At 35.4% G+C, this 13,290-nt stretch overlaps 1 protein-coding gene across 1 annotated transcript in view; it reads right to left on the reverse strand.

The window, feature by feature from the left end:
* LOC120632376 (neural cell adhesion molecule 1) overlaps positions 1-13,290 on the reverse strand; it is a 271,156-nt gene that overhangs the window by 25,838 nt on the left and 232,028 nt on the right. Inside the window, exon 2 of the mRNA XM_039902234.1 lies at positions 5,278-5,410. Coding sequence (XP_039758168.1) covers positions 5,278-5,410 — 133 coding nt within the window. The remainder of the gene's footprint in view (positions 1-5,277; positions 5,411-13,290) is intronic.

Raw genomic sequence — 13,290 nt, forward strand, 5'->3', positions numbered from 1 at the left:
ATAACAACGATAATGCCGTGTACACCTATAATTGAATGAAGTTACAATAAATTGCTGGTGTGTCTTATGAATAAATAAATAAATAAAAACAAACGTCATCCGGGTCTAAATCTTTTTTAAATTACCATGATAAAAAAAATCCAATATTCATCTATAGTGCAATCTATCTCCATGCATAATATCGGCAAGATTAGTCGAGCCCAAAAGCTATGAATAGGTAACAAACGCTAAGGAGCGAACGCTTTCAAGGTGTTTTCCAGGAAATAAAGTACTAATCTTCAAGATGCAAGATACATAATTTTATGTGCAAAACTTCATTTAGATAAAAATCCTACAAACATACTACCAAAACTACCAAAAACATTTATTACATTATGATATTATAATAATTTGAAAAAAAGTGGCTCAACAAATTATGAAATAAAAATAAGTTATTGGACAAAATTTGGAATAACTGTGCAAGCAGTCTAATAAGAAGTTTGGACTTGTATTGTGACGTCAATAACTTATTACATTAATTATAGCCTAGTTGAATGTAATATATCTGAATTAACACCTAACTTATCTAGTAGAGGCATTCTTCCTTCATATTGCAAGTTGCGCGGTTAAAAGTAACCAATAGTTTTATTTATGGTCTTATATGTTTATGGTCTCAACTTACAGGATTCTCGCTCGCGTGGGAAAAATACTCTTTCCAATTTGTTGCCATTTCATTCTAATAGTACTTATGCCAATAGCACGATGACAGGGTCAACTGTTTTTATGTGGCTTGACCGACAGGGCTACATCCCCGTGGTATCCTTACTTCGATCTTTCCAGTGATCATAAGTTTTTCAATACAACTCGCGTTTTCCCTAACAATATGGCTCGAGTAATACAGCCTTTTCGGCAGGTAAATGTAGAAAATAATAAATCTTAATTAATTATAAATATCATTTTGACGACCCGAGTGGCGCAGTTGGCAGCGACCCTGCTTTCTGAGTCCAAGGTCGTGGGTTCGATTCCCACAACTGCAAAATATTTGTGTGATGAACATGATTTTTTTTTCAGTGTCTGGGTGTTTATCTGTATATTATAAGTATTTATGTGTATAATATTCATAAAAAAATATTCATCAGCTATCTCAGTACCCAGAACACAAGCTACGCTTACTTTGGGGCTAGATGGCGATGTGTTTAATGTCGTTGTATATTTATTTATTTATTATTTATTGTATCATACAGATATAAACATTTTATTCTAATATCCAAGCTAAAGACTTACGTTTTTTTTCATCAGTCAGTTAGTGAAAGTAGAGATCAAGTTTTCCAATAAACTACACCGACGTAAGCCAATTTTATGTTGCCAGATAAAGCTAAACATCATACAATATTTACAATAGCTTTATTGATATCTTACCCATCTTAATAAGCTGTCTTTCTTATCTTTGATGGTACGTGACTGTAATCGGCTTTGTAGTTTCTAAAGGGCTCTGTTAATGTAGCTAGGTTTGTTTGTAGTAGCGTATAGATATACGCACATATAAAAGACATCAATTGACGGCCCAGTGGCGCAGTGGGCAGCGACCCTGCTTTCTGAGTCCAAGGCCGTGGGTTCGATTCCCACAACTGGAGAGTGTTTGTGTGATGAACATGAATGTTTTACAGTGTCTGGGTGTTTATCTGTATATTATAAGTATTTATGTGTATTATATTCATAAAAAAATATTCATCAGCTTTCTCAGTACCCATAACACAAGCTACGCTTACTTTCGTCGTAGTATATTTATTTATTTTATTCATCAATAAAGCTATTTCGAATAACATGGAGTTAACATTTTAATTAATACAAACCATTGAGTTTTAATAAAAGAAGACCGTATATAGTTATTATAGTCCATCTTATTTGAATAGAAATATTGATAAAGCCTTTTTTAAGCGTAAAGCTTTGTATTCTATATGGTACCTACCACCATATAGTACACTTGATGAAACTTGGTTATCTATTTAAAAAAATAATTAATGAGTAACACAATAAATAAACAATAAAATATGCATAAAAACATATTATCTTAATAATATTTTAAAAGCCTCCTCATAATTTGAAGTGTAATTAGATGGAACAAGATAAATGCCGTCTCACGTCTCTCTGAAACACAATACTCCGAGGACTTGTGACAAATTAAATCACAAGAAAGTGTCGCGTGTGGCAAAAAGGCGTGGTATGGAATAACATACTGGGAGACTTTAATAATGTTAAGCCAAGTACACACTATATTAAATAAACATAAGTAGTAGTAGAGCTAAAACAAACATAACATTGGACGGCCGATTGGCGCAGTTTGCAGCGACCCTGTTTTCTGAGCACAAAGCCGTGTGTTCGATTCGCACTACTGGAAAATGTTAGTGTGAATATTTTTCAGTGTATGTGCCTATTCACTCTTGATTTGAAGGTGTCCAGATGTTAGGTATCGGGGTAGGTGAAATATGTGAGGTCATTCCAGGCTTTTGCGGTGCGGATCAGGTAGGTATGAAGAAGCAAAACGCTTCGTACGTGTTGATGGTATTTCAACAACGTAACGGTGCAGATTCTTTCGGTACCGATGGTACAAAGGAGATGGTTTAACCAAATCGAATCGAGTGAGCTCCTAAGCACACTCTCCGAAATGAATATTCTATGTATTTATGTATATAATTCATAAAAATATTCATCAGGCATCTTAGTATTCATAACACAAGCTATGCTTACTTTGGGGCTAGATGGCGATGTGTGTATTGTCGTAGTATAATATTATTTATTTATTTATTTAGCTTTTTCTGACGGAATTCGGGCGGGCATTTAGTTCTACCGCCATGCTTATTTCTGCCGTGAATCAGAATTATTGCAATGCTTCCAGTGTGAAGGGCGTGGTTGTTTGTTCAATTACAGACACATGAGGTTTAATACCTACGCCTCAGATTTAGATAAGTTGGCACGTCGCAAGACGTTTTCCTTCCATGCTCGACTAGGTGGTGCTGTAACGCTTATTTCACGCCAAAAGCGGTGCAACAGCAGTGGTTTTTAGATACGTACGTCTCGGTACGTGAGATGGTAGGTATAATTTATATTAGTATGAGTTCTTAAAGGGGGTTTTATCGCGCTGGGAGTTACCTACATGTGCCGTGGTCGCGGTTGTGTGGAAAGTTGAACACCGTATTGCAGTTGATTGACGACATAAAGAGGGTGAAATGAAGAATAATGGTGATGAAAAAAAGAAAGCCTCTCTGCCAATATGTATCTACTATGTATACAGAAAATGTTAAAACTAAACTTGTTAACTTAACTAACTAATAAGGACTGTTTTCGTGTAAACTAGTTAAGAACCTCTTCGTGCGAATTTGCTAACGCTGTTTTACCATGATGCGATGTGAATTTACATACTTGAATTGTATCAAAATATTTCTGTCTTAATCGTTTTTAATATAAAAATACAAAACGACTCCGTAGAAAATAGCTATAGAAATATTAAAAGGAGAGAGGCGAAGAAGGATTGTGGGATAATTTGACTTGAATAAAATAAAATGAGACTTAACATGAGATGCGATCGTACAAAGACAAAATATTTTCAGTTCGATAAGAAAATAATGATATTATTTCTTTAACAAGTTACGTCGTGAACACTGAACTTTAGGGCAAGGGCGTGAGAGGGTCTTCGTCTGGTACGAAGAGATCGTTTGTAAACTTGAGAAGATAAAGAGTTTTCGCTTGATTTAACATATTCCTATACTTAATTTGTTTTTGTTTCTTGGCTATGTCTTGTTTCGTAGAGTCAAAGTAATCAATTCATCTGTAATATAGTAAACTTTGATAGAAATTTTGTTTTTTCTTTCTTAAATTGTGTTTCGGTATATTATTACTTTTCAATAATTTCATAGTATTTATTTTATCATGGTAGTAAATAACTTCGTAAGTTTAAAGTGCTTTTCTAATTGAGTACAATAATGGTTCGTCAAACTTCTTTCTCAAATAGATACGTATATTTTAGTTAATTACTTTTCTTTTGATTTATACGTTGTTGCGTTTACGATTTTTATGTAAATTTTTCATGGAATATTATGTATTGTTAAATGGACACCGATAAATAGCTCTTGATTACTGCATTGGCAAACTTAGTTCATTATTACTGTTAGTCGGTTTTTCGATTTGCATAAAACCCTGTTTATTTTATGCGATAACAAGAGTGTACTTTCACCTGATTAAATAGTGAAGCATTCTAAATGAATACGTGCTTACCCTTGAAAGGGCGCGGTATTAAGGAAACGAATTCATTTTACGCGTCATTCACCAGAACGCAGAACGTCGCTTGCAGCATTTCCCAAATTCGCCCCCATTTTATAATTAAATTGAAAACGATGAAGTCTTAAATGTGAGGAGGTCCCCCACACTAAGACTTCAGCGATTACCGCTGCGACATTAAGGTCATCAACTATTTCAAATAAGTAAATGAAAAAAAAAGATTTATTAAAATAAAATAAAATGCTATTGTAAAAAAAAACATTATATTTAAAACTTTGTGCGATTTCAGCTCTAAATACTGGGTATATGATGTAACAGTATTCATGGGGACGAAATACTTTTATCCCTCAACTTTTTTTGGGATCAATACTTTTGAGGTTTCAACGTTTTAATAAAAATAATGCGGTGAAAACCATAAGATCAGATGTAACGCATTTAAGATTTAATTGGGTAACGTTGGTATGGTAGCAGAAATAAGATTTAGGGCTCTTGATGATTCTTAAACAATAAATGGCACGTCCGTCCTCACAGAAAAACACGCACGAGTATTACATGTAACGTCGTCGACCAAGTCTTAACTTGATAGAAGATAGGGTTCACTATTTTTTCATCATCATCATCATCATCATCATCATTATCATTGACATGATCATCAAATTAACTCATGGCCGCCCCCCTACAGAGCACGGGTCTCCTCCCAATGAGAAGGGTTTAGGCCGTAGTCCAAAAGGCCCAATACGGATTGATGGACCTTTGAGAAAACTATGGAAAACTTCCTCACCATGTTTTCTTGCCTTGAAGTAGGTGATATTTTAATTGCTTGGAACGCACATAGCCTCGCAAAGTTAGTGGTGCTGGGATTCGAACTCGGCCCACTTAAAGTGAGGCCGGAGTTCCAACCACTATCGCCGCTTACTAGGCTGAAATATACTTTACTTATAATGATAATAATGATTTTGTCATTTCAAAACAACCGTCCTCCATTTCCAATTAATATGATGGATAAATCTTGTAGTTGCTTACCTGTAAATAGGCGTGCCTAAATCTTCTCTATACCATAAAACCAACAGGACGGCGTCATCCTCATCTTGGGTGGCAATGTCACAAGGAAGGTAGGCCGGCTCGCCAGCTACTGCGATCACTGCTGTCATTGGCACTGCAAAGAAAAATAATTATTTTAATGTAAGAAAACATACGGGGTCTATGACAGCGAACAAAATAATTGGGGGTCAACGATAGTCGATCGCGTTCAGTCAGGGCACAAAGTCTGCTATTACATCGATGTCTTTAATGGGTGATCAATATTTTATTATGTTACATACCATGTATCATTTATTGACACTAAACTAGTGAAGCGGTGATAGCGCATTGGGTGAGAGCTCGACTTCACTTTCCGGGTGCCGAGTTCGCAACCCAGCACGCACATTTAACTTATCTAAGTTATGTGCATTTTAAGTAATTAAAAATATCGCTTGCTTCAACGGTGAAGGAAAACATCGTGAGGAAACCTGCATGCCTGAGAGATCTACGTAATCTTCTCAAAGGTGTGTGGAGTCCACCAATCCGCACTGGGCCAGCGTGGTGGATACACGTCGTCCCTTTTAATTTTGATACTCATTAATAGATATGTTGGAATTTTTGCATCTTTTAAAGTGAGATTGTTTTTGAGAGATTCTACCAGCTATCAAAAATACATTTGCAGTTAAAGAATTCACAAAATATGAAGGAAAAGTACGGTAAAGTAACGGTAGTGGCGTCAGCCAAAACCCAAGCCTCAAAAACATAGCAAGTGCATACAAAACCTTTCCATCCTCTTAAGTAGTTGTCATAATATTCGAATTAGCTTTAACGGTGAAGGAAACAATCATGTGGAAACCCGGATGCCGTGCGTAGTCTACTAATTTGCTCATGGCCAGTGTAGGGCCTAAGCCGTTACATTCTGTGGGGAGACCCGTGCTCTCCAATGGGCCGGTATCAGGTTGATAGTGAAGATAAAAACGATGTTGTATGTTTTGGTTACTGCCTAAAAAGTTTTTCAGTAGCTGTTCGGGATTAAATTGAAATTCTCTTCGTTGCAAATCGAATCAGAACCTTCACCATATAAGGCTAGAAAGTTTACCGCTACGCCAAAGGGATCGTCAACATCTTAAAATAAAAACCAGCTAAGTGCAATTAACTGTTTTTTTTTATTTTAGGATATACCCAATATATCTAGATATACGAATCAATATTATAATAAATTAAATTAAATATATAAGTGTTAACAATAAAACATAAAGAAAAGCGATAAGCAGACAAAAACACCTTTCTTAGTGTTACACGTTTCAATAAAAAAAAATTAATGGAATTTTAATTTTAACAAATTCTATTTCATTCAGTTTAATAACGTTCGAAAACAAATTTATTATTAGTTAATTCAATTTTCTCGAAGAAAAATAAAAATTCAGTTTCTTATGCATAACTAAATTTGCTGAAATATCGATAAAACCGTGAGCAAAATCCCTTTAAGCCAAATTTATCACAAGAGACACTTCGAATCGCATCATGAAAATTTAAGCATCCTAGCTCGGTGCAACAGAAAAACAAGCGATCCGGATAAGTAAGGCGTCCGGTGGCTCCGGATATCCGCTCCTTACTGTCCGGTTATCCGTGCTTCGCTATCCTGTTACCCGGGTACGGATAAAACGAAAATATAGCTGGGGAACGCCGTGAAACTGTGATCATTTTAATTTATATACTGCGCGATCTTCTTAATGGAAAATCGTTGTTGCTTTTTCATCGGGAGAATCCATTATGTCAAGCCAATTACTTGTACTGTACAATTTATTTTAAAACAGCGCACTCTTTTGTTTTAGAAAGGACTTTAAGGGCGTCTGAGTACCTGCATGTGTATTCTTTATTTACTAAAAGACTACCTAAACAGTGCCTTCACAGTTTGGTTGTTATTAAAAGGCGGTCGACTTATTTATTTGCGCGGGTCATGGAAGGATTATGCGGTAAGTTATGCGGGCGTAACCTCAGTTAATCAGCGCTTTTTTTGTTATTTTGTTTTACTACAAGTTAGCCCTTGACTGCTAAATCAACTGGTGGTAAGTGATGAGACAGTCTAAGATAGTAGCTTGCTAGCCTGTTTAGGTTTGGCAGTTTATATTAAGCCCAAACCACTAATCGGTTTCCACGCGACATCGCACGGGAACGCAAAAATGGCGGCCCGTCTTTGTCGTTGGAAACAAGCCACGGCCAAAGCCTCCCAGCAGATAAATCTCTCTCTCTCTCTCTTTAGTCTAAAGAGTTTTGATATACAACATTAGCTACCTGCTAAACACTCTGTATTGTGCAAGGAATTGGATAACTAGTTCTTGCTGAAATTATTGCCAATGGTCTGGTGGGTGGCTTCTGCCGTGGCTAGTTACCATCCAACCATGAAAGCCGTGTCGGTAACTGATTTAGCATTCCAGTACGATCTCGCGTAGATACCGATTATTGATGTGGGTTTAATATAACTGGCATACGCTGACAGGTTAGCCCGTTACCATTTAAGACCGCAGAAAAAAAAGAGTAAAAAAGAGAGCCAACTAACTGAGGTTGATAACTTACCGCTTCATTTACGGCACTGTTTATTTAAAGAATTAATAAATATACCCTTTATAATTACCCGTTATATATAATTTGTCGGCCGATTGGCGCAGTGGGCGGTGACCCTGCTTTCTGAGTTCTAGGCCGTGGGTTCGATTCCCACAACTGGAAAATATTTGTGTGATGAAAATGAATGTTTTTAAGTGTCTGGGTGTTTATCTGCATAATATGAGTATTTATGTATATTATCTATAAAAAAATATTCATCAGTTAGTAACCATATGACAGGCTAGAGTTACTTTGGGGCTAGACGGCGATGTGTGTATTGTCGTAATATATTTATCATTTATATATAGAAGTCACATGCAGGTAACCAGAGCCCCTTAAAGTCCTAACGTAACGTTATGCAACATTTTAACAGAAATTGTAGAGATTTCCCTTTCATCGGTTATATGATGCACCTATAGAGTATTCTATTTGCTGTTTAAACAGAAATCCGATAGCAAGTATGTAACGGCCAACATTCAAGATAATTTGTAGAATCGAATAACAGTTTAGACGTAACGTGCATCCCCTGGCTATCGGTGGGGCAACACGATGCAGCAGGAAATGCTATTAATTTCCGAATGTCGGCTAGACTCGGTATATCCTCGGAAGAGCTTGTTTATTTACCGATACGGTTTTCACTTGTTATTATCATTTGGTCTTTAAAAAGTGGAATACAGTGGCTTTTTTTCTAATTTTACGATGCTAATATATTTTGCTATTTTTATGAATAGAAAACAAGTGAATGTTACAGATATTTCTTGGTTGCAGAGTTTAGAACTGCATTAAGTACAAATTGGTACAAAACTTTGGTTAATAAATATAGAAACGAAGTTACTAGTGCATTTCGCTTTTACTGCGTGCAACTATAATATAATATCTACGTCATAACTAACTGTTTTCCGCGTTCTTCGTCCGCTTTTAATAAGTTTTTTTTTGTCCGTTTCAAATACTTTTAAAGTTTATATAGTAGTTTAACCCTAATAAAACAATTTTTGTTAAAATGTATTCAAATACGGAACTATATTAACATGTCCTTGAATAAAGTCATAGTTTTATAATAATATTAGCATAATCCTAACAAAGCTCGCAATAGTCATTCAAAGTTCCGATGAAATAGCCGCTTAAATATTATGTTAATAGAGGTATTATCAGGCGCACCATTCGTCGTCACACCAAATTGTTTAAAAGCGTTATTATACTATACTCCAAATTTCAAACTGGCAAAAAGTAATATAACGCTGATGGCACAAAGGAAAAAGGGTCGACTTCTGTCGAAATCGCTACAATGGATATAAGACCATATTACGCAGCTAATAAAGAGGTATTAGCGATGGTAAAATATGCACAAAGAGACACTAAAGTCGTGGTAACAGTGTATTTACAAAAGAACTTACTTAAAAATTGCACATATAATGAGTTGACGAACTGGCTACCCTAGCTAGATTTTATCTGTGTTAAGGATAACCAGCCCTCGCCCCCGGAACATACATAGACAGATTGAAATTAAGACGTTACTATTATGTAGCTTTAAACTATTGTGTAGCTTTAAAAAGAATAAATTAAAATAATTAATTAATTAAAAAGATAGAAGTTTTTAAATAATGTTTGAAATGTGTGTAACCACTGACACGATAATACCAGTAATTGTGTGACTATAAAATTGCATCTAGGTATTGCATAAACTCTTGCTCACTTATAACTGATTATAGGAATGAAATGTTAATCCTGATCTAACTTGACATAAATGCAGCGAGAGATTAATTTAATGAGCCTTTCAATAGGAAGCCATGCGCTAAAAGTTGAAATTACATTTTACTGCTACAAAATAAATAGCAAATAGCACTAGCAATATCTTGTACCTAGTGGTATTTGTTTTGCTAGAGAATCTTTCTAGTAGGTAAAAAGAAAAAGTAATGTTTACAGTGAAGCTAGAATAAACTGTAATTTTAACTTCTAGCGCATTTAAAGGGCAAACTTTATCAATTTTTTCTCTAGTAGACTCAAAAGTTGCAATTGTGCCAATTCCACGGCAACATGTCTGAGAGCACTCTCTAGCTTTTGGCTCAGCGACGAATTTTTCATTTCAGGTTTGAAGGATTTTTAGCGATGAATCGAATGCATTTTTCACAAACGATTGACAACGGACCCAATCTTATATCTTTAAACGAGCAATTCTTATAAATTTATAATTAGAATCTCGGAATCGGCTCCAATGATTTTCATGAAATTTATTATACAGGTAGTTTGAGGGGCGATAAATCGATCTAGTTAGAAGATTCATTTACATTAGAATCTCGGGCAAAAAATGCAAAAAATATCATTTTTGAGAGATTCTGATGCGTGCGATGCGTGAACGGTAAATGTTACGCCAAACGTGTCAGTATATCGGAATTGTCGGAATTATTGTTTCTTTAAAGTTATATAAAACAGTTCGGGACAACATACGAATATTTTTTTAAGTCGGCTCATTCGCGGACGAAGTCGCGCGGGTCCGCTAGTTTTATTAATTGAGCATTTCGCTGTCACATTAATTTTTCTGTTACTTTCTACGCTGTACGAAATATTCAACACTAATAGTCCCCCTCACCAAATCGATCCCTTATTTAATAATTAAACGTATCCTATCTTCCTTTGCTAATATTATTATTGCGAAAATGTATTTGTAGGTTTTATATTTTGACCTTGAATCACGCAGCAATAAATAAGACTGACGCGATTTTCGAAGAGATTGTTTATGTACTAGAAAGTGGCATAGGCTACAATTTTATCGTGGAATATTATGAAATTTTAATTTTACGATATCGCGTATAAAAATAATGTTTTGGTGGAGGTATTATATAGCTGCCAAACGTCTAACAGGTAAGCGACTATATTTCTGCACGGCCATTCTATTGGTTAGGAAATAGGTACGGATAAATACATGTAAATAGTACCTTCACGCGGGCGCATCCGCAGGGGTTTCTAGTTTCATAATAAAAGCACAGAAGAGTACGGATTTCAATGAAACAAATAACTAATAAGATTTCAGATAGCTTAAACAAACTTTAAGGCAATGTAGATAAGTAAATTGATCCAATATAGGCAAATAAGAATCTTCAAACAAAGTTTCTGAACAACTTGCCGAGCTTTTTATACTTATTCAATTAATTAATTTTATTTTATTTCTTTATTTAGGGTTAAGCGTCCGACACTCGTACGTAGAGTGCCAGTGGGTAACTAGTACTAAGCATTACTAGTACCGCAGTTACGTACTAACTAGTTTATCAGCGGTAGTAGGGCTAGGGGAGTAGGGCTTTTTATGGCTGAGCTCGTTTGGTGAAGTTTTACCAACATGCTTATTTCTGCCATTAATTAGTATTGTTGCAATGCCGTGGCTGAAGAGGGGGGTTGCCGGTCCATAAACTATTACTATGAAATACCTCATGAAGCATAATAGGAAGAGAGTTGAATTGAGTGCATAGGAAGTTCAGCCAATTCTGATTTTAATTTTGTATTAGGTCTTGGAAGTACTTAATAGATATATTGCAAAAAAATTAATAACTCTTATAAAGGCAAAATTAAGTAATTTAGAATTTGAACTATCGTGAGTAAAGTTAATTTTTTATGTTTAATATTCACATGAGTTAAGCCGTCTGTTAAACAGTAAAAAAAAAAAGTAAAAGTGAATCTTTGGATTTGTAATTAGTGTAAGTGCCTAGAAGTTTGCCTGTGTGTGGTATAAATTATTTATTAAAAGAAGGTAAGCATTTAGCAAAAATACTAGGTTTTTCACGAGTTTCGCTAATGTTTAGTTCAATTTTTATACGAATTTCAACCCCCAATTTTGCTTCTAATAAATATCTGTAGGGTCTAAATTTCATAGCAATCCGTGCAGTCATTTGAGCACTGCATTGTATACACACTATCTCCCGCAGGGAATATTTGGGATTTTTTAGTTTTAGATTCTTTTCTGGTCTGGTACGGTAGGAAAGTTGTGTTTTATACCCCATATTTTCCTAATCGTTCCAATACGATGCTCTGCAATAACCGGTCAGGGTTATCGATTATATAATGTGTATGTAATATACCATACATTAAATAGATTGTTTCATCCAATAGGATTTCAGTCCACTAACTTCTTCTGTTTCTGGTTGCCCGTGACCGTCCATTGAAAACATGTAGTGGAATAAAAAGAAGTCAGGTTGTCAGTCAGTCGCCTTTTCTTTTTATATCTAGCCTACAACAGTCCACTGCTGGACTAATGGCTCTCTCCCAACGGTAGGGTTTACCCGTAATCAGCATTTTGGGCAGACGGCTAATTGGTAATCGCAGTACATGATTGTAGTAGCACAACGGACGTTGTTTCCCGTTCTCTGTTATATTTCCTTAGTCGCTTCGTAAGGCAGGAAGAGTAGGAGAAGTGGCAACTGTATTCTGATCAGCCGTCACCGCCCTGGGTTATTCTTATATATAAAAAAGAACTACATCATACGTGAGCTTGTAGACATAAAAATAAATAGTTAGAATAAAATACCATAATAAGCTTTCGCTCCCTAGATCTAAATCTCACACAACAATGTCGACGTAGCACCACCATAATAATTATTGTGCTACAGCTTGCATAATTTCACCATATCAGCTACGTGCACGCGATATCCTCAACGTGGGGTCTGTGTTACTTTAGTAAATTATGCTACAAGATTGATGGGAATTAGAAATGTCTTATTTAGTTTTTAGCTTTTGTTGCAGTTTTTAATTGTTTATTTAATTTACCCAACCCCCAATTTTGCTAATCTGAAGGCCAAATTTCAAAGCAATCCGTGCAGTGATTTGAGCTCCGTATTGAAAGATAAGTCTTACTGCTTTTGTCAACCTCACTGGTGAGCTTAGTGTCGTAATAAATGGGAGGTCCCTAGTTCTATCCCACGCAGGGCCAATTTGGTATAGCACCACCATAATAATAGTTGTACTACAGCTTGCATAATTTCACCATATCAGCTACTTGCACGCGATGTCCTTAACACAGGGGCTGTGTAACTTTAATAAATTATACCACAAGATTGATGGGAATTTAAAATGTCTTATTTCGTTTTTAGCTTTGTTAAAGTTTTTTAAATGTTTATTTAATTTACCCAATTTTGCTTATTAATATCTGTAGGCCAAATTTCAAAGCAATCCGTGCAGTCATTTGAGCTTCACATTGATAGATAAGTCTCGTTTTTCTCTTTATGTTTGTCACGTTTTCCAGTGGGGACCGTTGGTTTTCTTGGGATAGAAAGTGGCTTATATCTCTCTTCGTCCTTTCAACAAACACTATGTAAAAAAATAACTTTTATTGTCAAAATTAAGCTTAATTTGCTATACTCTGATATTGACTTTACAATAAATAATTGTAACACACTCACTTAACAATTATTCGTTGTAAAGTCAACA

The sequence above is a fragment of the Pararge aegeria genome, chromosome 19 (assembly GCF_905163445.1).
Source record: "Pararge aegeria chromosome 19, ilParAegt1.1, whole genome shotgun sequence".
NCBI classification, from domain to species: Eukaryota; Metazoa; Arthropoda; class Insecta; order Lepidoptera; family Nymphalidae; genus Pararge; species Pararge aegeria.